The sequence below is a fragment of the Rhipicephalus sanguineus genome, chromosome 3 (genome assembly GCF_013339695.2).
Source record: "Rhipicephalus sanguineus isolate Rsan-2018 chromosome 3, BIME_Rsan_1.4, whole genome shotgun sequence".
Lineage (NCBI taxonomy): Eukaryota > Metazoa > Arthropoda > Arachnida > Ixodida > Ixodidae > Rhipicephalus > Rhipicephalus sanguineus.
In genome coordinates, this window is record NC_051178.1 from 163667875 (window position 1) to 163693403 (window position 25529).

Below are 25529 nucleotides of genomic sequence, written 5' to 3' on the forward strand. Positions count from 1 at the left end.
CGTATTCAACACGGCAAAGCTGCGTGCACCCTTCTCCCAGTGGCGGTACTTCGATGCTGTTTGCTCTTCGAATGCGGGCGCACAGCGAGTGCGGCCTGACAACAAAGAACTAAAGACTAGAAGAAAGGATCGTGGGGCATCGGGCTGGCGCGGACCCATCCCCTGGCTGTCTGCAGCTACCGTGAAAATGCGAGTCTGCTTGGTTGCTGTGTCGCGGTTTCTCGGGAACCTGAGACTACGGGGAGAATACGCCGAGGTACGGCTCGACGACATACTGAACAGACAGCGAACGGGACTCTCGCCATACAGCGAACACAGGTATCCTAAGCTAGCCGGCGCCAGCATTGTTATCGGAGAAATGCTGCACCGCTGCCTCGGTCGGTCGTGAGAACGTGCCGACGATGCAGTTTCCAGCTGACGAGGCAACACTCGAACGGCTGCCACTCTCAATGGCAACCGGCGATGGTCAAAAGCACAGAAATATTCACGATTTCGGCACTGCGCATGGTGAAGAAAATGCGACCACGCAACTACGAGCAGACGAGCTGTCGATGAGACCGGAAGTGCTAATATTAATGTTTGTTCGGTGTTTTAACTGCATAACACAATATAAACATACATATTATCTACTTATTGAACTCAAAATTAACAACGAAAGTAATAATGAGGGTGTTATCGTGATTATAACATCAGCCAATGGTGGAACTGCCGACAATCTCGTCATATATTGCGGACTAATACATCATTTGTCGAGAGAAGAGGGAGCGATTTTCAGCTGACTTTGAGAATTTATTGTAAATTCCAGGCCGCTCGCTTCGCTATTATATTTGGCTCGCGTGTTCTCGGGAGCCTCGACTACCGATTGGCAGCGCTTTTTGACCCTGCTCAAAAAGTGTTGCAGGGCCCCTTTAAGAGGAGTTCCGCTTACTGAGAGAGGAGCAGGGGTGCAGAATCCAAATATGAAACCAATCATATTAGGAACAGTTGTTCCGTTTAAGAGATTTTCGTTTACTGAGAGTCTACTGTACTTATAAAAATTGTGTTTGCAATACATCTAAATGCAATAGAATCTCAAGCGATATGGATCTCGAGGGGAAGCGAAAATATTTGTATCACCCGAAATTTCATAGTATCATCAAAAAACTAGCAAAATTCGATATCAAACCATGATATGCGCACAAAACATTTATTTCCGCCAAAAGAACTCTCATGTCTTTCTGTGGCACACGCGAACGGACCTCTAAGGGGCGGCGCAGTTGGCTGCTGAGAACACGTTCGCTATAGCTTCACTTGAGGCCAACTGAAAACTAAGTGCTAAACTCCGCTCTACCATAGTCATATGCGAATGACGGGAATGCCAAAACGCTGAGCCTTTTCACAATTTGATTGCCTTTATTTGACTGCTGCGTTAGTCGCGTACTTTTGAAGCTGCGTAGTTGCTATCGATGAGTGCGCCGATAGCGAGCGCAGTTTCGTGTGCGGAGATTGTGTCAAACGGTAGTTCCATTTTCAATCCGTGTGCTGGCCACGCAAGTGCCTTCAAAACCAAGTCGTGGTTATCTGTGATCGTGTCTTCCGCGGTCTTGTCTGCAGCGGTTGCAGCAAGCAACATCGCTTGCACTCTGTCAGCGTTGGATGCGTGTGTACTCACAGAGTTTCATCGTCGTCATAAATTATTGCTTCGATAGCAACCGCGGCTTCATCCACAGTGGTTGTGGCAAATGGTGACCACGGTGCTGACTGTGTGAGCCGGCCGCGCGTATACTACCAAAGCTTCTGGCGCACACTGCTCTCGGCCGCCGCGATGCGGTAAAGTGTTCGGAACATCCGAATTTCGGCCCATTGGATACAACGGAATTCGGCCAGGGAATTTTACGAGCTTGTATCAGATCGAAATTTGTCTCACCGAGATTCTACTGTAGTTTTGTGACAAAGTGGTTGAGATGACAACGGAAGTGTGAGAACAGAAACGAAGCTTTTTCCTCATGTTCTGCGGGATGGCACCGCATATTCATGAATTATATCTGCCACTCGGACAGTGCCACTTTGCTCATATAATTCACTCACACTTGTGCCTTCATTTCTTTTCAGGCAAAGGCAAGTCAAAGCGCCTGGCAAAGCGTCAGGCTGCTAAGAAGATGATTGAACTTATCAAGAACGTTCAGAATGGCCTCCTTAACGGCGAGGAAGTGAGTTTTTCATTTTACATCGGAAAGGAGTAGAATGTATGTCGTGTAATAGATCACAATGATGTAAATGTCACATGCATTCTTAGTACCACTACTGGTCAGACTCTGTAGGGGCGTCTGATCCTTCGGGCATTTAGTGAGTAGCATCACCATGGACCCGAGCTAGCGGGGGTTTTGACCCCCTCTTATGCCCAGCCATTCATGGCTGAACCATGTCCAAGGAAAAGGGGATGCAGTAGAGCTCAACCATGATCTAGTCGATGAATAGAATAGTGGAGCTGAAAACTGAGTCATCCGCAGTAATGTAATCGCCGTATGCAATTCTTTCGGCACCATTTTGTGGTAGCCTCAAAACTCACCGGAGCAGAGACCACCGCGGGTTCAGGCTTAGCGAGCCACAGGGCCGCGTGTGCCGTTGCCTGCTTACGTACGCACACCGCTCCGTGCGCGTTCCGCTAACGAGGGCGCCGAACGCCGCGCGACAGAAACACAGTGTTCAATCAAATACAACACACAAACACTTTATTTGCTTTTCGGCGGCACCCCAACGAAGCACAACGTCCGCTCCCGGGACGCGGGGAGCAAAGGGCCCCCGCAGGCGGACGGAATACACAAAAGGGTTCCGCGAAGCACGTCGCAGCTCGCAATGGCGAGCTTTGACACACCGCTCGGGAAACGGTCCTGAGCGGCTATGCTGCGCACTCTCGCAATGACCACTGGGCCTGGTCGCGAGAGTTAGGGCAAATCTCCGCACACGTGGGCCTCCGGCCAGTGCGGCTCAGCGTGGTACGACCACGCACGAACACTTGGCACCGCCTTTGGCTTAGTGTACGGAACAGAAGCTAGCGCAACGGTAGGCACGCCCGCCAAGGATGCCCAGGCACGCAGGCAGGCTACAGTCCGGCGATTCCCAAAGGGGACGTCGGACCGCAAGGAAAACGTGACCTCACCGTTCGCTGGCCCAGGAGAGAGGGAGAGAGAGCCGTCCCAGCGTGCACCGAATCTCGCGAATTCCGAGATCGCGTACAGCGCCACCACGAGAACCCGGCGGCGCATGGCGCAAGATGGCGCCACATTGCCGCCGCGGGAGGCAACGGGGAGAAAATGGGTTAGCAGATGGCAAATCCCCGCACAAAGGCTACGGGCGTGCCTCGAATCCCCACAATTTGTAGGCATGAAAGAACTAAGCACACACAACACGACCAGTGCGATGAGTCCAACCGCGAACCCTGCAAATAACGATGATGATGAGTCTATGCCGACGTGATGGCAGAAACAAACATCAATCTTGAAGGCCTTACTTTCGCAAGTCGAAGGTTATGCTTTTGTTCATGGGAACCGAAAGTAAATTAAGTGTGTCGCTTGCGCCACTCTTCCGGCCAATCTTACGGTCAAGCCAGGCAAGGCTGCGGGAAAGGTCTACTAGGCTGCTCTCTTCCGCGGTGGCCCGGCCGGCTCACAGTGCACTTCGCGACGTATCATACGAAAATGGTCCCGCAGTTGTGACATAACAGCAGGGTTCCCAATACGTTGGATCCTATGGGAGCTATATAGGGACCGGTGGAAAACTACATAACAGCAAGGAAAACACAGCAGGGAGAAACGTAACAACGGGCTTCTACTGTACTGGGGATTGAGCCAATGCCCGGTGACTGGACCTTTAACCCTCTATTGCATGAATTACGATAGTCATTTGAAAAATTATTTTCTCGCCTTTTATGATAAGATAGACGAAGAAGACCATATGCAAAAATTTTCAGATTTATTGTGACTGTAATAATGAAGATACTGGTTTGTGCCAAATATGGCACACCATGCAGATGGGCAAGCGATATTGCTGCCATGGCTGAAAAACAAAATATCACTGATTGAGATTTTTTTAAGGTGATGAGTGGAATGAAGCAAAGCTTTGCTTCCTGTGTTGGAGGCATAATTGAACATTTCACTTAGTTCATCTGATCGCCGATATCTATGTACAAGATGGCCACTTACACGTTTGTCTGTTCGATGTTGCCACCTTGTTATACTTTCCTGTTCGAATTGCCAACCACTGATTTGCAGTTGGGAGCGTCAGTTGCCGAGGAAATCGAAAAAGCTAAATATCGACTTGAACTGGTCGGAACTCACATAATTTTTCATGTATCCACGCCAATATTGTAACAAAAAATTGCCAGGTACTGTTGCTGGCACCTCAGACTTTTGTGAAGGAGATAAATACCCACCACCACAACCTAAATCCTGCACAACAGAGCTGTGCTACACGACCTCAGAGGCTGTGCTTTATTTATATTTGTATTGTGGAGTGCAACAGAGATGGCCGCATATTGCGCATTTCGTCACTGATATTCATACTGTGCCACGTATGGCACATACCGGTTTCCGGCTGCATACCGTAGTGGCAAAAGAAATTGAGAAAAGTAATAAAGAGCATGAATTTTCAAGGTCACGAGATATCCCGGAATAATTTTTTCCTGCTTCTGCAGCGAAAAAAAAGGATGCGATAAAAAAATCGCTGTTGTTCGCCTGCCGAACTTGCACGTGCACTGCGAAATCTATTTCACGTCTGTTTTTCTTACTGATCCATGGATGGCGGCACTTTTTTTTTATGTTAAGTGTGCATAACTATGGGAATTACTCTGGCAGTGTCACATTCTCAACTGGGTCTCTTGCGCCCTCAATAAAAAATGTTAATCAGTGTGTGCCAAATATGGGACACTATACAATAGAGGGTTTAGGGTGAACAGGTTGTCCTGGTTGCAGCTTTATATCTCAGGAACTGTACCATATCTTGTTGCGAAATTTTGCGTGTGCAATAGAAAGCTTGTGGCCTTCAGTCTTTGCAATTTTGACCCTGTAGCTTTTCTTACTTGCTTCTGGTTGAGTACCAAATTTCAGACTTGTGCACAAAATTAAATGTACCTTTTCTTAAAAACCAAAAACAGTATGACCGTGAAAATTGGCACGCTTATTCAACATAATATTTGTATTAAACCCATAAACCCAACCTATAAAAACTGGCTTCTACATTTATCTCACAAGATAAAAAAGATATTGTCCACACTTGTCATGTGCCGTGAGGGAGAGTTTCCAATTAATCTTTTTTTATTTTTCTTAATCATAACTTAAACAATTTTTCAAAGTTTCAGGTTCAGATTATTTGGAAGGGATTTAGGTGTAATCTGAGAAAATTTGAGTGCAATCAGTCGAATAGTTTTTTAGAAAAGGTACATCCAAGTTCGGAAAAATTTTCAAAAAACTGATTGTAAGGAAAACACAATCTTATGTTTAAAAACACGCGCGGAACGTGCTCACAACATGCAGCAATAATTACGTTAAAAAAAGCATTTTGGGGGCAAAAAAGTGAGTACAGTATAGACCGCTTATAACGTAAGTCGCCGGAGTCGCGAATATCCGCACTATAAGCGGTACCGCACTATAACCAAAACAACCTTCTTCAAAGGCTGCACTTGCGCAAAACGTGTTGAGCATGTAGCCTCGCGTGTCCGATAATCGACATATGCGATTTGGGGCGCTTACAACCACTTAAATCTCCGAATGTTCAAAAATTAACCGCCAAAGACGTACCCGCATTGCCAACGAAATGAACACGGGGAAAAAAAGCAAACAAAACAAAGTGCCATCGCGGAAATTCGCCGACTACGTTTCAGGCCACCTCGAGGTATGCGCGTTACACAGAAACCATGTCGAATCGCGACCGAAATTTCACGTGCTGAGCGCGGTACCGTTCGTTCGATTTCAAGGGCGCGCACGCGATGTCCAAGACATTGCAATCGAATCCGGAACCACCATTCGGGAGTTGCTTGTGCCAACCATGCCTTCGTTTTCATTAACGATATGATTCCCTTCCCTTCAAGTACAGCCATCGCAAAAAGTTTCGTTGATTCCGCCCCAAACCGCAACTTTTATCGCCCGCGACCGCTACCGAAAAGCAACCAACGCTGATTAGGCCTAGCCTGCGGTTCGGCATGTTGTCGCGGGAAGTTTGACCAAGACAACATGAAGGTCGGACGTCGAAAAGATCGCACTCAAGCACTAACCCAAGAACAGCGCGCGTGATATGAAGTTAGTGTTAGCGGCCGGGAGATCAACGGCGACAAAAGCTCGCCAAGCTCGTTTAAGTCCGCGCACTGGCAGAAAAGGCGAAAGCTCGCGTCATGAAGCCGCATAACTTTTCAATTTGCGGACGAGGTACCAAACGCGATATCTCTAGCAAGTGTGATAACGACGACGCTTTTCCCGACAGGAAAAGCGCACTTGGTGAGGACGCGATCGTACGTTCCACGCGGAACGCGCTTGACGCGCTGCCGGCAAGCGGCCGCGGCGGCGCGGGCCTTGCCGCCGCCGGTGCAAAGGCTACTCCGTCGCCTAGGCAACCACCATCCTTCCCCACTCGGCGAGCCCGCACAGCGCTGCCGCGGTCTTTTTCCTCCCTCCGCCCCTCGTTCGTTCACTGTGCGTGCCCTCGCCCTTCGTAACGACCTCGTCGCTCCCTCCCCAGCGGCGTACCTCCTTTGAGAACAGCACTCGCTACAGCGTTTGTCAGAAATATTTTCCCGCAACCGCATTATAAACGGTATTTCATCTTGGGGGACTGCACAATAAGCGGTATGCGTATACATGCGGTTCTATGGGAGGGTAAACGGGAGTCAAAAAAGACCGCATTATAACCGGTCCTGCACTATATGCGGTTACGTTATAAGTGGTCTGCACTATTCAACCGATCTAGCCGTAGTTATTAAAAAAATCCATACACACAGAAACAATGATGGGGAAAAAGCCCACGTATCTGTTAGGAAGCACGGTCCTTGGCGCCATTTTTAAAGGGCTTGGAGCACTCCTACGCACTCGCCAATGCATGGTTTTGCTCCTCAGAGTATATATTATTTTTTTAATGATGAAATCAAAAAAATAGCTTTTTTCGTCAGTCTACCCTACCATACCCCCAAGGCCCCCTGGCAGAGGCAACACACCTTTTTGGCTCATGCTTCGTACAGATGGTACCCCTGGGCTGGCTGACCCACCCAGGGGAAATAGGCAGTCGCCTTCCCCTGTTTCTCTCCCCACGTCTTCATCTTTCCCTCTCACTTTTAACCTTCCTGTCCTCTCTTCCATTTACTTACACTTCTAATGGCCACAAGGGTTAACCTTGTGTGGGTATCAAACCTTGGTTACCGTATAAACGCGTGTAAGGGCCGCACCCGTGTAAGGGCCGCACCCCGTTTTTTTGAAGTGCATATTCTAAAAAAAAAAAAAAAATTCGCGTAAGGGCCGCACCCACACTTTCCTTAACCAATACGTATTCAAAATGCGCGCGTGCGTAAGCTTCTAGGCGTAGTCGATAGATGGCGCAAGAAAACGCAACCATCATCATCGTCACCAGAGTATATTTAAAATATTCGTGTTAAGATGTTCGTGAAGTGGGCTAAAAATTTTAACTTTTTTATTAGTATTCATAGACCCACCAACTAAAGGTTAAAGCAGGATTTTATCTTTAGCTTCTCACATCTCTATACAAACGCGCTATCGGCGCTATTCATATCAGCATTAGCATCACCAACTTTGGCATGGCTATATAGCATGGAGGAAGGAATACTAAGGAGAGGCCCTGACGTCACATTCGTGAAGCCCCCACATCGCAAACACCCGCATCGCCTCCTAGCGAAGGCGTAGCGAAACCTTACGCGATTTCCGTTGCGACGTTTGCAAGCGCATGCGCGCATCGCGAAACTTTGCAGCCTTTTTTCTTGTTTGTTTGTTTTTCGCCGTGCAAGCGTAGTCGATTCACGCATGCTGCTCTTTGTGTGTGTTCTTTAGGAAAGCTACGCAATGTCCAGCTGTTGCGTATACCTGGTGCAAATCGCGTGCACTGCGGACAGTACCAGGTGTCACTTTTCATGTGTACGTATACGTTCGCTTCATTGCTGATCACTAAGGCACGGTATTCGCGTGCGAAGCTCTCGGATGTGCGCTCTGTTGCTTGTTACTCATTCTGTCAACTCAGAACTCGCGTGAACTTTTGTTTTTGGCGTCTGACGCGCCGTACATAACATGCGCTGAAGGCAGCGTACGTTTTAGAGGCTGTGTCGTTCAACGAAAGGGCAATAAACCTTTGTTGTTATTATCAGACTACGTGATGTATGTATCGTGCGGTGTGCGCTCGCTGCGTGCTTGTGTTGTGTGCGCACTGGAATTACAAACTTTACGTGCACGATCGCGTATACAATACAGCAGTGTCTTCTTTTCGACGTGAAGTTACGTCAACTATAGGTTGGCGTTGCGCCGAATAGCTACTGCGCTCACTCCATATACACGAGCAAAGAACCGCTAATCGGGCAATAGATCTGGAAATCGGGCTACAAGAAAGGAAAAAAAAAAGGCCTAACGCTCAGCAGAACGCGTAAGTCGCTGCTAGGTGAGTTCGAATACGATGAGGCAGGGGCTGAATGTTTTTGATTACGGCACGTACCGGTACTTTCTGTACTGTTGCACAAAAACGCTCCTCGAAGAACTTCATCACGCAACGCTCGGGCCTGCCGCGCACGAACAGCCTGGTAAACGTCTGCTTGCAACATTTTACTGCGTGCGAACCGCACAATACACGCTAAGTTTACGCCGGGACTACAAATCCGAACAGAAGCGAACCACCGCAGAGAGCACGCCGCGGGGCGTCTGCTGTTTTGTTTGCCCCATATCGGCTTGTTTGCCCCATAAATCTGACGTCACTTCCGCCACACTTTTCGCAATGCATTGGGATACGATAGGGCCTCTCCTTAGTTTTTCCTTCCTCCATGCTATATAGCATGGCGTTCGCGTTGTTCGGTTTGTGCAGTTCAGTTAGCCATTTGCTGTAGTTTTCTGCACTGTTCGATGACCTTCGTGCTAGCTTGTTTTCTACACGGCGTTCACGTTTTGGCAAGATGGGCAAGTACCTGAATAGCTACACTGCTGGCTATAAGTTGAAGGTGATCGAGTATGCTCTCGAGCATGGGAAACGTGCCGCCGGCAGAAAATTCGACGTTGACGAGAAGTGTGTTTGACGTTGGTTTGCTCAAAAAGATGCCTTGCGAAACACCAACAGCACTAAGCGCGCTTTCCGAGGAGAGCAGTGCAAGTTTCCCGATTTGGAAGAAGGCTTGCTCCGCTATGTGACTGAAGTGCGGAATGATGGTCTTGCACTCACAACGGACATGCTGCGTGTGAAGGGACTAGCCTTGGCGAGTGTACTTGGGTGGATCCTATCTGCGTGGAGCTCGGTGTCGACGGACATTGTGTCCCGAAGTTTTAAAGTCGCCGGGATATCTAACAGCTTGGATGGCACGGAAGATGACTGCTTGTGGGGTGACGGCGCTTCGCAGCACACCATCTCATCTCGGACTCCAAGTCTGAGGACTCGCCGAGTGACGACGATTGAGCACGTATGTCGCAAGAAATGTCGTATACTGCAATAAACGCTCTTCGTTCGCTAACTGGTGCGTTTTTACTTTAAAAAAAAAATGTCGCGTGTATGGGCCGCAACCTGAAAATTGGCCCTCATTTCTTGAAAAAAAAGTGCGGCCCTTACACGCGTTTATACGGTATTTCGTATTTGGTTATACAGTCTACTGATTTTTGGACTTGCCTGATAATTAGGACACCCTCGCAGCATCACCACATGTCCCATTGAGTTGCAAAAGGGTGTGTCGCAAAAGGGACAAGGACAAAGTGATGACACGAACCGACAGCCATGTGGTAGTGTTAGCAAGAACTTTGTGGAAGCGGAAGTTCCCAAGAAAAGCATTTATTGTGACGAAACATTTTTCGCATTATTTTCTATAGGTGGCTGATGGGGAATCTTTCTTTGTGGCGGAAATTTCGTCGTAGCAGTGTTTGTTATAGTGGGATTCAACCGTATAGCCATCACCGTGTTGGCCCTACACAATAAACACCACACCAGTGTTGCCAATCGTAGGGTACCCTATTGTAGGGTACTTTCGGAATTTTTCGGGCAGCATGGGGTAGTAGGGCGGTAATATGATTTTCTTATCAGACGTAGGGTAATTTTCACTTTTCTGTAGTCATCGATGAGAGAAAAATGCAGACGATCAATGCGACATCTCCGAGGGTGACATTCCTAAATAGATCCGAAAACTAAATATGTCTTTGATTAAAATTGGAACTGTTTCCATTCACATGTCACCAGCACAGGACAGAGACAAAAGATAATAATACGTCGAACACCCCTGTGCTAGCATTGTTGTTTTATTGCCACGGATTGTTTTTTCCGTCTCCATTGTCTCCCATTCGTTCGTTGCGTGGAGGGGCTTCTAAATTTTGCGACGGCCGTCTGTTCCAGTTGAGGAGAATGCCTTAACGGGAACAGACGAGGCATTGTGGTTCGCCTTAGATGCCTCATCAAACACATAAAGTGACCGTCGGCGTCAATGCGAGTGAAAAAATCATCATGTATTTCGTCACCTCATTACGTCATCGCGGGTCACAGATTGCCAGAATTTGCGACATCATCGTGAAGTCATAGTGATGTTACTGTGACATCGCATAATGTGACATTAAATGTCATCACATGACGCCCTCGCTTGGTCGTAGGTGGGCCGGTCCAGGAGGCAGTGCAAAACCACGCTAGGTGCCGAAATATTTTGAGGCCTGGGGGAGCAATGCAATAGAGTGGGAAGAAAAAGAAGATAGCTTTCACCTTCCAGCCAGCTTAGGTGAATGCATGCTGGTTTTTTGATAACTGTGTATAGATAGGTGCAAAGAGTGTCTCGGCCGAACCTAGTCTAGCTGAGTGAAGGTTCTCTGTCTCTAAAAAAAACCTTATAAATTCACAGCCCAACTCTCTGCGCCCTCCTGCAGATTAACCTTAGTTTTCCTGCTATATTTTTTTTGCTTTCTGCCTAATTTTCTGCTACGAAGCCTCCAGTTGTCTTGTACTTATTTCTGTCACTTACCTGTTTACCTTTCTAATGTTTTCTCTAAAAGCCAAGGCTTCATGTGGAGTAATGCCCAAACATACACCCGGGTGGATATCTTCACATTCAATTAGAACATGCTCCGTCGTTTCCTTATCTTCTCCACAGCATGTACCGTGTATTGCCGATCATAAGTCGACCCGCCAACTTGCAACCCCTTCTGGGGGAAAAAAGGTTGACTCCGAACACAGCCTCATGCTGCGGCCACAGCTCACCAATAAGTTTTTCAGAAGAGGGAGTGATGCAAAGAAACATTTATTTGCCCGTGAATCATTGCTTACGACTCGTCGTTGCTTGAGAGAAGAGCACAGTCACGGTCACTGCCATCATGTGAGCCACTGCTGCTGCTCGCCGTCGGAACGGGTGCCGGTGGTACTGAGATGCCGCACGTGGAAAGCGCTGCGCGGACCATGTCGGTTCGCAGTCCATACCAGGCATGGTTGACCCAACGATACCAGGCATCGTTGACCGAAAAGGAACGGCGTGTAGCAGCGCATGCGATCTTGGTCCTTTGTTTTCTCCATTCCCTCACGCACTTTTCCGACACATCAAACTTGCACCTGCTTCAACATTGCTTTCTGACTCTGCATAGAGGATCGTTGCCTCTTGAAAGCAGCGTCGCAAATCGCGCACACCACTGCTTGCACGTGAAGTGAAATGCAGAAATGGCGAACAGGCGTGAGTGCAAAAAGACGCAAAGATGCCTGTGGGCACAAGTGACTGGTCATGTTGTTTAGTTTCCTGCGAAGTGTTGACAGCCCACACGGTGCTGCCAGCTTTTCTGTGGAACGCCGATGGTTTGTCAACGAATCGTTTCTATTGTATGAAAACAAAACTGCAGGGCGCGTCGCAAGGTAAATTCCTCTTTATTCATAGAGCATTGTTCGCCCTCTATCAAAGGTTTGCAATGCTGCTTTCGAGACCGTGTTTCCCAAGCAGTTCGCATTAACGCCGCGTGGCGGTGATTTTTAAACGCGCTCCGTAGTTTCGCGATCGTCGTGGCAGATCGCAAAAATGTCCGGCTCCAGAAGCGGCGCATGCGCATTGGGAGATAGCTGTTGCCGCGACTCCGCTGCCTCTGATGTTATCGATGCGTTGAATAGCAGGAAATCCGAGGACGATGACCTTTCGTCGGACCCCACAGATAAGTCGGCTTTACGATTCCGCGTATAGGTCGACTCCGATTATAGGTCGACCCCTGAACTTTGGAAGGTTATTTTATTAAAAAAAACGTCTACTTATAATCGGCAATATGTGGTACACTTTTCTTGTTCTTTACTGAATCTCGCTTTATAACTATGCGTTCTAAGACAACCTGACCTCACTTCAAACAGCAGATCGCTTCCCCTTGAATTATCATAAAATGTATCCTTGCTTATTTAGTCCTGACCCTTTCGGTAGTTACTCAGAGCCGGTTTTCTTTGCATCGCTGCTATCCAATAAATCTTTTCTGCTTCTCCGACTTTTCGCTTAATGCTCTTTGTTGCCATATCACTTACGCTGTCAGCCGTGTACTTGCTGATGAGTCTCCTAGTTCTTCTCAAATGTGACCCATCGCTCTTCCCATACAAATACTGGAACATTTTCTCTTCTCGTCTTTCATGTTCCTTAGTCTCTCTTCGAAGCTAATTTTTAAACACCTCTACATGTAGTACAGTGAAGTATAGTCTATACCTCATTATTAATAAACAGGGTTATTTCGGGCGTAGGGTAAAATGTAGGGTAATAAAAAAATTGTGTAGGGTAAAGTAGGGTAATTTTGACTGTGATGACACTTCGTCACAGCAATCACACCAGCAACCTTCGAGCGACGCAGTCCCCCCTTCTGTCTCCTGGCGTCCCCTCATGCTCCTTACGAAAGACGAGCAGGGCGTTTCCTCTCTGATGAGCAATTGACGGCAGGCCTTGCTTGCTGGATGATGTTTTCGCATGCGCCCTCCGTGCGATGGAGACAGCCGGCTCGTTTCATCTCCGCTTCAGCCACATTTGTCGCCAGAGCTCACAATCTTTTGCTCGCGGGTAGAACATGCAATGCGTGGGGTGATGTTATCAATTTGGAATTTATACAGAACATGACAATTACGATAAAAACCCGCCAAGATTGTCCGTATAATTGCTATCGCAGTGAAGGAAAAAAATTTGAGCCATTCCACTCTGAGGTGGATGACCAACAAAGCTTTTTAGCGCATGGCCCAGTGGTGACATCGTGGAATCCAGTTTGGTACGCAAGGCCAGGTTGTTAACGACTAGGCTGTTAGCGTTCAATACGCAATGCTGATGCGAAAGCCGTAGATGCCTCATCAAGCACGAAAATTGACTGTCGGCTGTGTCAACAAGAGTGATGCAAAAAAGGATCACGTGATGACGTCATCATGACCTCATAGATCGCTAAAACTTGTGACGTCATCACAACGTCACGCACCGTGAAGTCACATGATGACGTCATCACATGACATTGTCGCTTTGCACTGCCTGCGTGATCGGGGCACCGATCATGGAGGCAGTGCAGAACCAGGCAGGTGCAGAAAGCTTGCAATGCCTCTGATCCTGGTGGCGGTGCAAAACCGTGTTAGGTACAGAAAGCTTTCAGAAGGGGGCGGGCAGGCTCAATATATCAAGTGAGAAGAAAAAGAAGGTGGATTTCGCCTTGGAGTCGTCATAGGCGAATGCATAAGGGACCCTGTGAGCTTTTTTTTCACTGTTCCCTAGAGGGCACTAGGGGGTTTTCGGCGTAAAACGGAATGTTCTAGCTACATACAGCTTCGCTGTAAACGGAGAACAAAGTTTGTTAGATCATGAACCCCGTTGAACGCACTTTCGCACACTTTCGCGAAAGCTCGGCTTGAAGCAGTCTCCATCTTCCAGGCAACCTGGCACATGCACAAACAATAGTCTGGAAGCATTGTGAGAATAGTCTTGCTACTGCACAGAGAGGCCTCAGAAAGAGGGAAGGGAGTGTCTGAGAAAGTTGGCTTTTTAAGGCTAGCTAAGTGACGTGATGTTGCACCCAGCAATACGATCGATTGAGAAGAAAAAGAACCTGGCTTTCGCCTTGGAGTCGTCTTAGGGAAATGCATTAGAGACAGTGTGACTATTTAGCATTGAGGCACTGTTGTGCGTCATCTGCTGGTAACCACATAGACGTACTTACAGTGTTATTTCATAAAGTACAATTTCATTTATTTGCCAGTGTCGAAGATATTCGCTGAAGAGGTTATTCCAGAACACCCAACTGCATGACGCCCTTATTTTTGCATTATCGAGTAAAATATAGAGTGCTCCTGAGATGATTTTCTCCATGAGATTTGCAATGAATTGAAATTTCTAGCTTTTCATAAGAGTCCCATAATAATTATTCAGGTGTTTGAATGTAAATGCAACATGCTTCTCCAGTGTACTCCAGGATGTGAAATTAGTTGCTCCAGAATGCTCCCAGATGCAATATTACCTGCTCCAAACTGCTCCAAGATGGACATTTCTGCTGCCCCAATGTGCTCCAAAAGAAAATTTTGCTGCTTCAAAAATTGCTCCAAATCAGAAGTCCTCGATAGCATCACTGCGACTGATGCCTTCGTCCATGTCACGACCCCGTGACAATATGCTGATTGTAGATTCACTGCTGCCATGTGTGGTCCTTCAGGCACATTAAAGCTGTATAGCGCAGGTCTTCTCCTGAAGGTTCCCCAACAATTTCGCTGGAAAATAAAAACATTTCAGGTTTCTGATTTGAAGCCTGTATTTGTGCACAGGAAAAGTTTGGCGAGTCCGGCCTGAACTCTGGCCCTGGTGGCTTGGGCCCCTGCAGCACGGTACTCCAGGAAGCCAAGTGCTACATGGGGCTGAAGGAGCAGAACATCAGTGCGCTGACTCCACGACACAGCCAGCAGGTGGGGCAGCTGCTGCGGCAGTTGCAGGCCTCGGACGGAGCTCGGCTGACCAGCCTGCAGGGTACCTCTCTCAGCACGGCGGGCATTGACTATGTCGGCTTGCTGCGCGAAATCGCCGACGAGCAGAGCTTTGAGGTCACTTATGTGCCAATAGATGAGCTCAGCCCTGATGGTATGTACTGCTTCAAGATTTTTTTTACTTGCATTCTCCAGATTTGTTCGTTCACTTTTCCGTCGCTATGTTCAGCGTGATTTGATGCACTGTTACTGAAGGTGGCGAATGAGCGTTTGAAATTGTGGACGGCATTTCACTTACGTTTAAATCCTCGTTATAATTCGGGCCATATTTCCATACAACCAATTTAAACAATATAAAATGTACTTTCCCCTCAGCCATATTCCGCGTGACTGGACATATCAATGGGTGACAGTGCTTGCAACAATGCGATCAGTAAAATTGTTTTTTTAGAAATGTGCTGAAAATGCCATTGCTCACTATCACTGCTGCGTCTCACACTAGTCATGCAAAATGGCTCTTCTCGAAAGTGACTTTTCGGAAATATAGAGTGCTTATTTTTTGAGGGGAGACACTTTTGGAATAACACAGCATATTATCTGGTGAATTTGATATTTCAGACCCCTGATTGTTCGGACGTTTCGATAGTCCCCTTTGACTCTGAATTATCAGTTTGTAAAGTGCGGGATTGGGCTGGTTGGTATTCCATTATTAAACTGTTCAGTGCAAAAATTTAGACACAATACACACAGAAAAGACGAGGACCAGCGCAGTCAGTTTGTGACAGCATTGTGCATTTGCTGCAGCTGCACTTTGGGCAAACAAAATGTTAAAGCACTCACACGCCAGCCCTTTATGCTTGTTGTAAAACAACGATATGTTAACCACGTGGTCTAAGGACACTGGTGCCTTTGCCCTGACAACCGCTGCTCTCTTGCAGCAGAGTCATTCTGAATTTTCACGACTTGCATAAAGGTTTTTTTTTCCCTGTAGACACTGCGTGAAGTTTTTTCCTTATTCGAGCCAGCAAATTTCAGATGTTTAGACTACTACCAAACTGTACTACCAAATATGAATTGGTCATCAACTTCTATTCGAATCATATCTGAGGTTTAGAGTACAGTCGACGTCCGATTTCCCGGACGCCTGAAATTCCGGACATGCCTGATTTCCCGGACTCATCTGTGGCACCGTCAAGTTCCCCGTAGAGTCAATGTATTAAAAAGTCCGAAATTCCGGACGCTTATAGCCTTCGCCATCCGATTTCCCGGACTTTTTACTGTTAACCGCCGACCCAAAGTCACCACCGACGCCGCCATTTTGGTTGTTTTCATTTTCATATCCTTGAACCCGCGCATCAGCAGCAACGCCGCACCGCGCCGCGGCTGCCGTAACCTCGAAACCGCACGTGTCAATCCGTTGCCAGCCGTAGCTCGGCCAAGCCAAACCTCACTGTGTTCGTTCACGTGTTGTTTTGTCAGCTGTGCCAGCTCTGCGGTCGTGTCTGTGGTTGATCGTTTGCTGCTGCGCGCTACCTTCAGTGATCACGTTTCCCGACCTTCAGCATCCACCGAGTTCCTAGCTGTTTCGTGCTGCGCTTTTCGTCGAGCGGATTCGCCGTTTACAGCAATGGCACTGACTGCTCCTTCGTCTTTGTCCGCGCCTTCGAAGCGCACAAAGCCACCTCGTAGGCTCACGATGACGAACTGCCATCCGCGGACGTTGCCTTCGACGATCTGCGCGCTGGCGGCGTGTTGATTCCAGCCGAGATAACCCTTGAGGGCTTCGCCGACGCTGACAAAGACCTCGAGCTATGTGCGGAGTTGACCGATGACGAAATCATTCATCAAGTTACGGAGGATTCCGATGCCGACACCGAGAACGAAGAGCCAGCTCCTACACAGCCAACGAACACGGAGTTGACGCGAGCACTGATGACACTGTCATTGGTGTACAGCGGCAACATGACGTTGACTGAAATTGAGGCAGACATAATCGCGGGCAAGTGGACCGTGCAAAAGAAAATAAGCGACTTCTTTGCGCCCAAGTGCTGACCTATGAGGTAGTGCTGGCCACGTCGTATTTTTTTTTTATAAACGGCTCTTTTCAGAGCCACCTAAACAATACATTGGCTGAATTGCTATGGGAATCTTGTACTCCGGCTGTGACCCTCTCCGTCAGCGAAAAATACCTACCAAAAATGTGCGTTTTCACGTGCATTCGTTTTTCCGGACTGCCCGATTTTCCGGACGTTTTCGCGGTCCCTTGAGGGTCCGGGAAATCGGACGTCGACTGTATTCACCTATTCATTTCTTTTTCTTTTTCATACTATCAGAATAACTCATTAACAAAAGGAAATAAGGCAGTCTCATTCGCACGTATTTAACATTTCAAGAACTGCACAATGAACTACAGTCGAACACGGATATATCGAACTCGAAGGGGATCGTGAATTAGTTCGATATATGAAAAATTCGATATAAAAAAATACAGGCCCCGAGACCTTACCAGTGGCAGACGATCACCTACAATCGGCGCATTCAAGAATTGACAACTAATTCCGCACATACGATGCAACAGAAAGTTTTATTTGCATGAAAAAAAATCACTTATCTTGGCCTGCTTCTTCGTCTTTGAAATGAAGTTGAAGACGCTGGCCTCGATCTTATCGAGGCTGTCCAGGTGCGACAGCCCGGTTCCCTCCATGTCGCCGCAACAGCGGCGGATCAAACTGAACGCTGCCGCCATTTCAGCGGCGGAGTACGCGCATGTAGCCGCCGCCTTGTCCGGACGATCTTCCTTGTCACTTAAGCTGTCGGCCTGGGCATCCTGGGTCCCTACGACCGCAGCTACAATTTCCTCGTCAGCAAGGCTCGCAACAGCCTGAACATGGCAGTCCGCTTCCACGAAATCGTCCGCAGACACTTCGGGTGGAACGGCAGCCGGGAATAGGGACGCCAACTCTCGAAACGAGTCTATGTGCTCGTCGTTTGCCGACGATGTTGTAGCATTGCTTAAATCGGTGAAGCCACCTGGTGTTGTCGGCATTGGGCCATCTGCATTGGGCCATCCACAGGAATGTTCTTCGCGTGCACTTCTGAACCAGGCATAGAGTGCCTTTTCTACTTTCCCGTGGGCAGGAGCGCGCACACGACAGGCTCCTGACGTTCGCTGCTCCGCCGCCTTTGCCTTGATATCCGCCTTGTTCTTCAACAGGGTGCTCATAGTGCTCCATGGTATCCCGATGTCGTCTGCACCGTCGAACTTTTTTCGCCCCCTCAACACGCTGTATGGCTTTCAACTTTGTCGCAAAGTCAAGATTCTTGCGCTTCTTGACGCTGGCCATTGCTACACGAGAAGTCTAAAATTCAAGCAGTCCGCAGCGCCTTTGCATAGCACGCATGCAAAAGAGGAATGCAGTGGTATGCGAAAACTCACAGAAGTGGACTCCGCCAACAAAGCGTTCGCGATCAGTCGCGATGGCGGCGATGGCTATCCAGGCTACCCGGCTACCTGCAAGGGCAGCAGCGATGCACGAAAGGCGCGAGCTGTGGTTGGCTGATCAAAACCCACAAAACAGCAACGAAAAAGAAAGACAAACGGCGAAAGGAGAAGGCCGCCGGCTCCTTCGTTCCTGCTCTCCGAGCCGACGGTAACGCGGAGAAAGCATAAGAACGAGAGAGGAAGGACAAAAGAAGAAGAAAAAAAAAGCTGTTCCGCAAGTTGGAGAACGAGCCCAACAGGAGCACAGTCCGAGTCCTCTCGCCCTCACGTTTTTCAAGCGTTTCGGGTGTCGGCGGAGGCGCAGTACCGCGAAGGTCGCGGGGTGCGGCGAGTGCTGAAGCGCACCTTCCAGTTCGCACGGTGTTCGATATATCCGATGGCGGGTAAAAATACCGTTTGATATAAAAGTGCGAATTTCTATACTATTACAAAGGATTTTCATATACGAGTTCGATATAGCTGAAAATTCGATATATGTGGGTTCGATATATCCGTGTTCGACTGTAGCTTTAAAATTTGACAGTGAAATTTATCTCTTAGTATTTGTGTGCTTAGATGGTATTAGTATAGCTCGGGAAGAAGAGTTGTCCAAATTTGTTATTAATTATCTTTTTTTTGTGTGTGGGTGCATGCTCATCAAAACCTCATTTCCAAATAGTGGCACGAACCTACTACTTCAATAAATCGAGGCAAAGAATACATGCGATTCAGGAGAAGCGTGAAACTGTAGCAAAAGAAGTTGCCTACATCATCAACTTCGTTAGATCGAGGCTTGACTGTATTCACATTTAGTAACATGACTCAGCCCACTGTACTAAAATGAATGATTAAATGTTCTATAATGTTAGTCTCTTGACCATCCTTCAACTTGGTCAACTGGATTCCTCCTGTTTCCCAGCATCTTGTCATAAAATACTCTGAAAAGTGCCCAGTGTTACCGCTGATCTTCTGCCTTCGTTTGCCTCTCGATGCAGGTAAGCACCAGTGCCTGGTGCAGTTGACCTCGCTGCCGCTGGCAGTGTGCTTCGGCACAGCCGACACGCCCGAGCAGGCACAGGTGGCTGCGGCGCGCTGCGCACTGCAGTACCTGAAAATCATGACCAAGAAGTGAGGCAGGCAGGGTACCTGGCTCAGCAGCATGCTGGTCAACCTGGATTGAACAGAGGAGTTCTGCCACACACACGGCAGGAAACCCTAGCATTTTGATGTTCAAGGTACCTTGTTCAAAGAAAAAAACCCGTCTCTAGTCAGATGAGCTGCACTTCGGCCTTTGGCTGTTCCCTCCTCTTCGTTCACCCGCGTCCTTAATCCGACCTTGGGGCAGTGTTGCGTTCATCCGGTCCCACGCGGAATGTGGGGCGGGGCCTATGCAAGGCCAAGCCTGTGCCGAGGTTTACATTGCTTTCGTGTCCGCTGGACAACGGAGCAAGTTACTGCAGGCTGGCCCATAAAGTCTTCCCATTCTTTTTTTATTCTTTATTGGCCTCTACTTCTAGCCAATTGCATTCTTGCACATCTCTCTAGGCAGCCGAGGCTTACCTCTTTTTTTTTTTTCTGTTAGTTTTACATTTGGACTGCTCAGACTCGGTAGAGAGAGAGGACTTCAGGTCGAAGCTTTATCTCACTAAGGTGGTCTGTGATTAACGCAGGCTTCAGGTCGGTGCTGAAATGTGCAGTTTACTTTTTTGCCTTTTCGAAGTATGGTATTCCTATTGTTTAACAAGGTCTGTGGCCTATTTTTATTCCTTTGCGTTTCGGCCAAGATTCTTTGCTTCTGGCTCCGAGAGCAAGGGGACAATGTGTAACTGATGATTAAGTTTCGTGATCTTTGCTTTTAGACTGTTGACGGAAATTGCATAAGCATCGCAGGGGCGAGTACATGTTCGTAACGTGCCACATTTGCTCGAAAATGTCGACCCCTATCTGTTGATTTCACAAGGTAATGAAGAGTAACTAAAATATAGGAGGAACTTACATCTCTTCTTTGCACCTGCCAGAGAAAGCATCATTGGGTGCTTTGCAGGCGTACTCGGCACCTCAAATGACAAATGTCCTCAGAGCCGCCGTGCACGTTCGGTGTGCAGTATTTTTAAAAGCCAGTCTGGACAACGTCCGCTGGTCAGATCCTCCATCCATGGTCTCATTGACATCTCGATGGCATCTTCCCTCGTGAGCCACTTTTTGTAAGACACGGTGATACTGTTATTAAGGTAATTAAAATGGCTTAATGACTGCAACATCCACTGGCTGTAGTTGATACATCACATTGCCAAGTATGCTGACCAGGTTGCTGCCTGCCTCCAGGATTGCATCTTGGACTCCCTGGCAAAAGGGTCTTGTGAAAGAGTCCAAGACCAGTATATCGAAGCTCCAGGTACACTTTCTCCCAGTTGTTTCATCGGCACTGTCTGAAACCATCCTTTTTTAGTCACCTCATTTCATAACCTTGTAATCATATTTGGATTTTATTACGATGGCGCTAATCAGTTTCATCCACGAGGTTTATAGGCCATCTATTAGTGTCGTTACGACATTTTTTTCTTCTTATTTTGCGTGTATGTTTACTTCAAAGTTCAGCGTTCATTGTACCAGTGAAGCTGGCATATTTTCAAATGAGTAAGGTACGTGGCGGTGTGTTGCAGTCTTTTGGAACGAAGTCACACAATGCAGTGTCCACAGATTTCTCAGTATCGGCGAGCTGCACTAGCCGTATTCAATCCGTTGCATCTTATGCATCTGCGTAGCCCAGTCTTAAATAAGCAAAGAGCAGCTTCATGATGCTGTGTTCTTTCTCTCTGCTGTTGAGGGTAAAAGTAGTCGTACACGAGAGGGAGAGAAACTTCTTTTATTTTTTTGCAATGCTTCTACCTTACCCATGCAAAAACTGTTGCCTGAAAGGCTTTTTCCTTTCTTCTTCTTCTTGAACGGACGCTACAAAAGGAGGGATGAAGAGCGTGGCCTGTTTTTTCATACTAAGCAAAGAGCCAAAATTGTGAACGAAGATGGGGGAACAGCCAGCAACTCTAGCTGCAGAAAGCATTTTCTCTCACATTCCGAGGAACTGACAAAAGAATCGGGCATCCAACGATCTGAAAGTCTGGAGATTGGGAGGGAGGACAGCCACACCATCTTCTCAATACACGGTTCATTTATGACAAAAACTTTCTTTTTGTTGTTTTTTTTGTTAGCAGATGTTGTGAAACAGTAATCACAGCAGTGCTTGCAAGGTCCCTGTGTTGTTCTGACGAGCATTTTGGAGCAAGATTTTAACTTCCGTAATTTTGGAAGACAAGTTTTTAGGTTTTCTTTCTAGGCACTGGTTTGAAAGTGAGACGCTACAGTTCTTTAATGCACACTGAACCTTTTTTTTTTCTTTTTTTTTACTATTCTGGCACCATTCTATTCATTTTTGTAGTGTAGTGTATAGCCACAATCGTGACTACTCAAGATTGCTTTTGCAGCTTATCTATGGTTGCTGGTGTGTGAAGACAAATAGGATGGGACTTCAGGCTGGCAAGGAGGGAATGAATATTAACCGATCGTGTAGGTGGGAATTTTTCTCTTAACTATCAAGCATGTAGGCTAGCTTTTTTCCCAATTTCCAACCTTTCATCTGCAAGTGACAAAATAAACGGTAATCAACAAGACTGCTGTGTCATGTGTTCGTTCAGTGGCTGCAGTGCACTATTGCCTGCATTACTCCCTGCTTTCTGCAATCATAGGTAAGACCATCATCGTGCACCCCACCTAACCAGTGATGAGATCAGATTTCTAGTTTTACTTGTGTGGTGGTTTCGCGACACTCGTGTAACAGCATGAAATAGTAGAAAGGACGACGACAGAGATCGTAAAGAGCGCTGTTGTAAAGAGCACAATGCTCTTCACACTGTCATCGTCCTTTCCACTTTTTTGCACTGTTACATGAGTGCCAGTGAACCAACTAGCCCAGCAAGCAAGTTTCTTGGCTGCACTTTGACACTGTTGCACCAGCTTTCTGGCGATGTAGGCTGCAAGTGGTCTGTGCTTCCTGGTGTAAGCACATGGACATTGCAGACAACCTACTCCGTGGCCTCGACAGGCGTGTGCATGAATGTTCGGATTGCATTTGGCGCAACATTTCTTGTGTTCTTGTCACTTATTCGAAATACAGCAGTGAAGTACTTTATTGTGCCCTGGTCATACTGGTAGTTTTCAATAATGTGCTGCTTAATGTGAGGACTTGCACGAATGACTCAGCCAAGCTACCACATGACCTCGGTCGCAGTGGGCATGAATTGCGTTGGGTTTGTTGTTAGTTTCACAGACTTGGCGCACAGGTGTAGACCCCAAGATATGGTAGTGTAGACCCACAAGATCAGAATGACATAAGCGATATGGCACTTCGCTTCTTTTTCTGAAAACATACTTGTGCAGATAAAGCTGATAAGGTGCACGTATCTTTGAGTAAACTGTAGCAGACTGTGCTTGCACTTGTATGCACTTTGTGTGCTTGCAATATGCGTTTTGCAAATGGTATACCGGATGTCATTATTTCCTGTCGATATTGGACACTACCAGGTCCTGGGGTCGACGCTCGCGCACTGTTGTCAAAAACTTGCGAAGGTGTACGCGCAGGCATTTCATAACCTAGTAGAGCTTGTTAAACCTCTCTGGAGGTACCTGCCTTAAACTGGACATTGCGATAATGCTGCTTCAACACTGTGAGAAGTGAAAAGCAATTTTTAGGCCTTTGAAGATACAGAGGTTTAAAGGGGCCCTGCACCCATATTTTACCCTCCGATTTTTACATCGGAACGCGTTCCTTGTATCGTCCTGAGATGAATGCAAAAAGAATTTTGGAGATAGACGCACGGAAACGGAAGTTATCGAACTTACAAATTCAAAATCAAAGCAGACGACAGAAATTGGCGTACCCTTTCGTATTTCACTCGCCCAGTGACGTGTCACTGGAGTTTTGTCTGCTTCCAATCAAAACGCGACTTACATTTTGCCATACCGGAACCCCGCAGCACATGGTGGCCTTCTAGTCGCAAGCGGGCGCCGCTCCTTTTGACGGCTTCTGTGCCGCACAAGTTAGCAGATGACTATATATCAATGTATGCTGACATGAGAAAAGAATGAAACGAGAGTCCCCCAGTTTCGCTGCTGCTTGTGCAGCCGGTTACCGCGCACTTATATCGAACCGTGAGGAACGTGAACACAATCAAGTTTACTCAACACAATGCTGGCAGGTGACAAATACCAAAGACGACACCAGCAGTTGATGGTAGCTACGCAAACCCACATAGACACCTCGAGCACATGGAAAATCTGTGTAAGGCAGAAATGCAAAGCACAGTGTATTGATGAAGGCTGCGCCTTGAGTAGGCCGTTCGGCAGCGCCATCTGTGTCACAGTTTCTGATAAGTTAAAATCGATGCACAAATTGGTGTCCTTTTCGCAGCTGTAACAAGCATTAAACACATTAAAATGAGTAAATTCCACATACTGAGTGTGTCGCAAGCGTGTACTATATAGTATTTATTTCCCACCAATCAAAACGAACAGCATAAGTCACGCACGCTACCTCACTTCCTGCAACAGAAATTGTCGTTGTACGACGCTGCAATCGGCGCGGAAACCCATTTCGGAAGCAAATTAAAATATCAAACGCTTCGTTCTCGCCGCTTTCGTTGGTGCCACAGCAGTCATCAAGACCCATAGAAAGCAAAAGGCCGATAAAAACAACATGCGTAATTGAGGGTGCAGGGCCCCTTTAAAGCATTTACGATTTACTGCATTTCTTTACCCATGTCTGTGCTATAACGTGAGTGCTGACATTACATAAGACCATAAGCTACCCTTTGAGCACAGGTGTACTCGATGTACTTGGTAAGCCCATCATGTGCACAAAGCTACAGTCACAAACGCGCCAATCAGCCTCACAATGTCAACGCCAAAAATGCAGCATAGACAGCCACTTGCTGACTGCTTCGCATGAATCAGATTCCCACAATGCATGGGATGTGCTGAATTTTTCTTTATATAAAAAGTTGTTTCTCTCCTTGGGCAAGAGACTCTTCATCCTTGGCTCGATAACCATAGCAGTTCATACTTGTAGAGTATCCCACCATACAAGCCCCGCTGGACCTTCTGCGATGGATCTATAGCAGAAAGTCCAGCGGGGCCTTGTATGGTGACTCGTGTCCTGACCGCCGTGGCATGGATCACTGACGCCATCAATGTCGCGTAGGTCTGGCTTGCAACCACAGCTATGCGGCGAAGCCGCACTTAGTTTTTGCAGGCGGCATGCTTACCGTGTCGCCAATAGACACATCTGGCATGTCGAAGATCGGTGATTAACGTGACTGTCGATGACTAGTGTCAATCCAGTTCACCGCAGCGGCGGCATCAAGAAATACAAAGAATTGGCCTGAACGTCAGCTTCTCCGCAACGCATGGTTGCTAGCGGCGTTCGGAAGACAGACGCGCAACCATGCTACCGAAAGGTAGCATATACAGAAAGTCGACGGTACCGCTCTACTGCAACCTGGTCGTAGGATCATCCGCACTATTTTCCGGATTTCGTCCGCTATTCAACGTACTACACTAGAAGACCCGCCCAGCTCAGCAAAACGAGCAGTGCTGTTTGGTGAAGGATGGAGAGATGCCACTACGCGAAATAAATTAAGCTGGCCTCCAAGGTGCTCGAACCATAGAGACTAAATTGGGAGACAGAGAGCATGCGTCAAGCAGCCAGTCTTGGCAAGCGAGTTTCGTTTGAAGTCGCTCCCATCGCTCATTCCTACGCAGTATATCAGCCCAACACATGACCTCTGAGAGAGCGTATTGACCGACAATGTTTGTTCGTTCAACTGCGCTGGCGTAGCATTGTTTGGATTGCAAGCGCGGTCAGACTTGGCGATCACTTGTTGGGACTTTTTTTTTATTTTGCCAAGGCATTCCG

At 47.5% G+C, this 25529-nt stretch overlaps 1 protein-coding gene across 1 annotated transcript; it reads left to right on the forward strand.

Moving 5' to 3' along the window:
• Positions 1 to 2091: 2091 nt before the first annotated feature.
• LOC119386052 (RISC-loading complex subunit tarbp2-like) lies at positions 2092 to 22230 on the forward strand (the record flags this gene model as incomplete). The annotated part of the gene is given in 3 exon segments (XM_037653402.2): positions 2092 to 2189; positions 14926 to 15235; positions 19558 to 22230. Coding segments are annotated over 3 exon segments (545 nt in total), but the record flags the coding sequence as incomplete, so codon positions are not given.
• Between the last annotated feature and the right edge of the window lie 3299 nt (positions 22231 to 25529).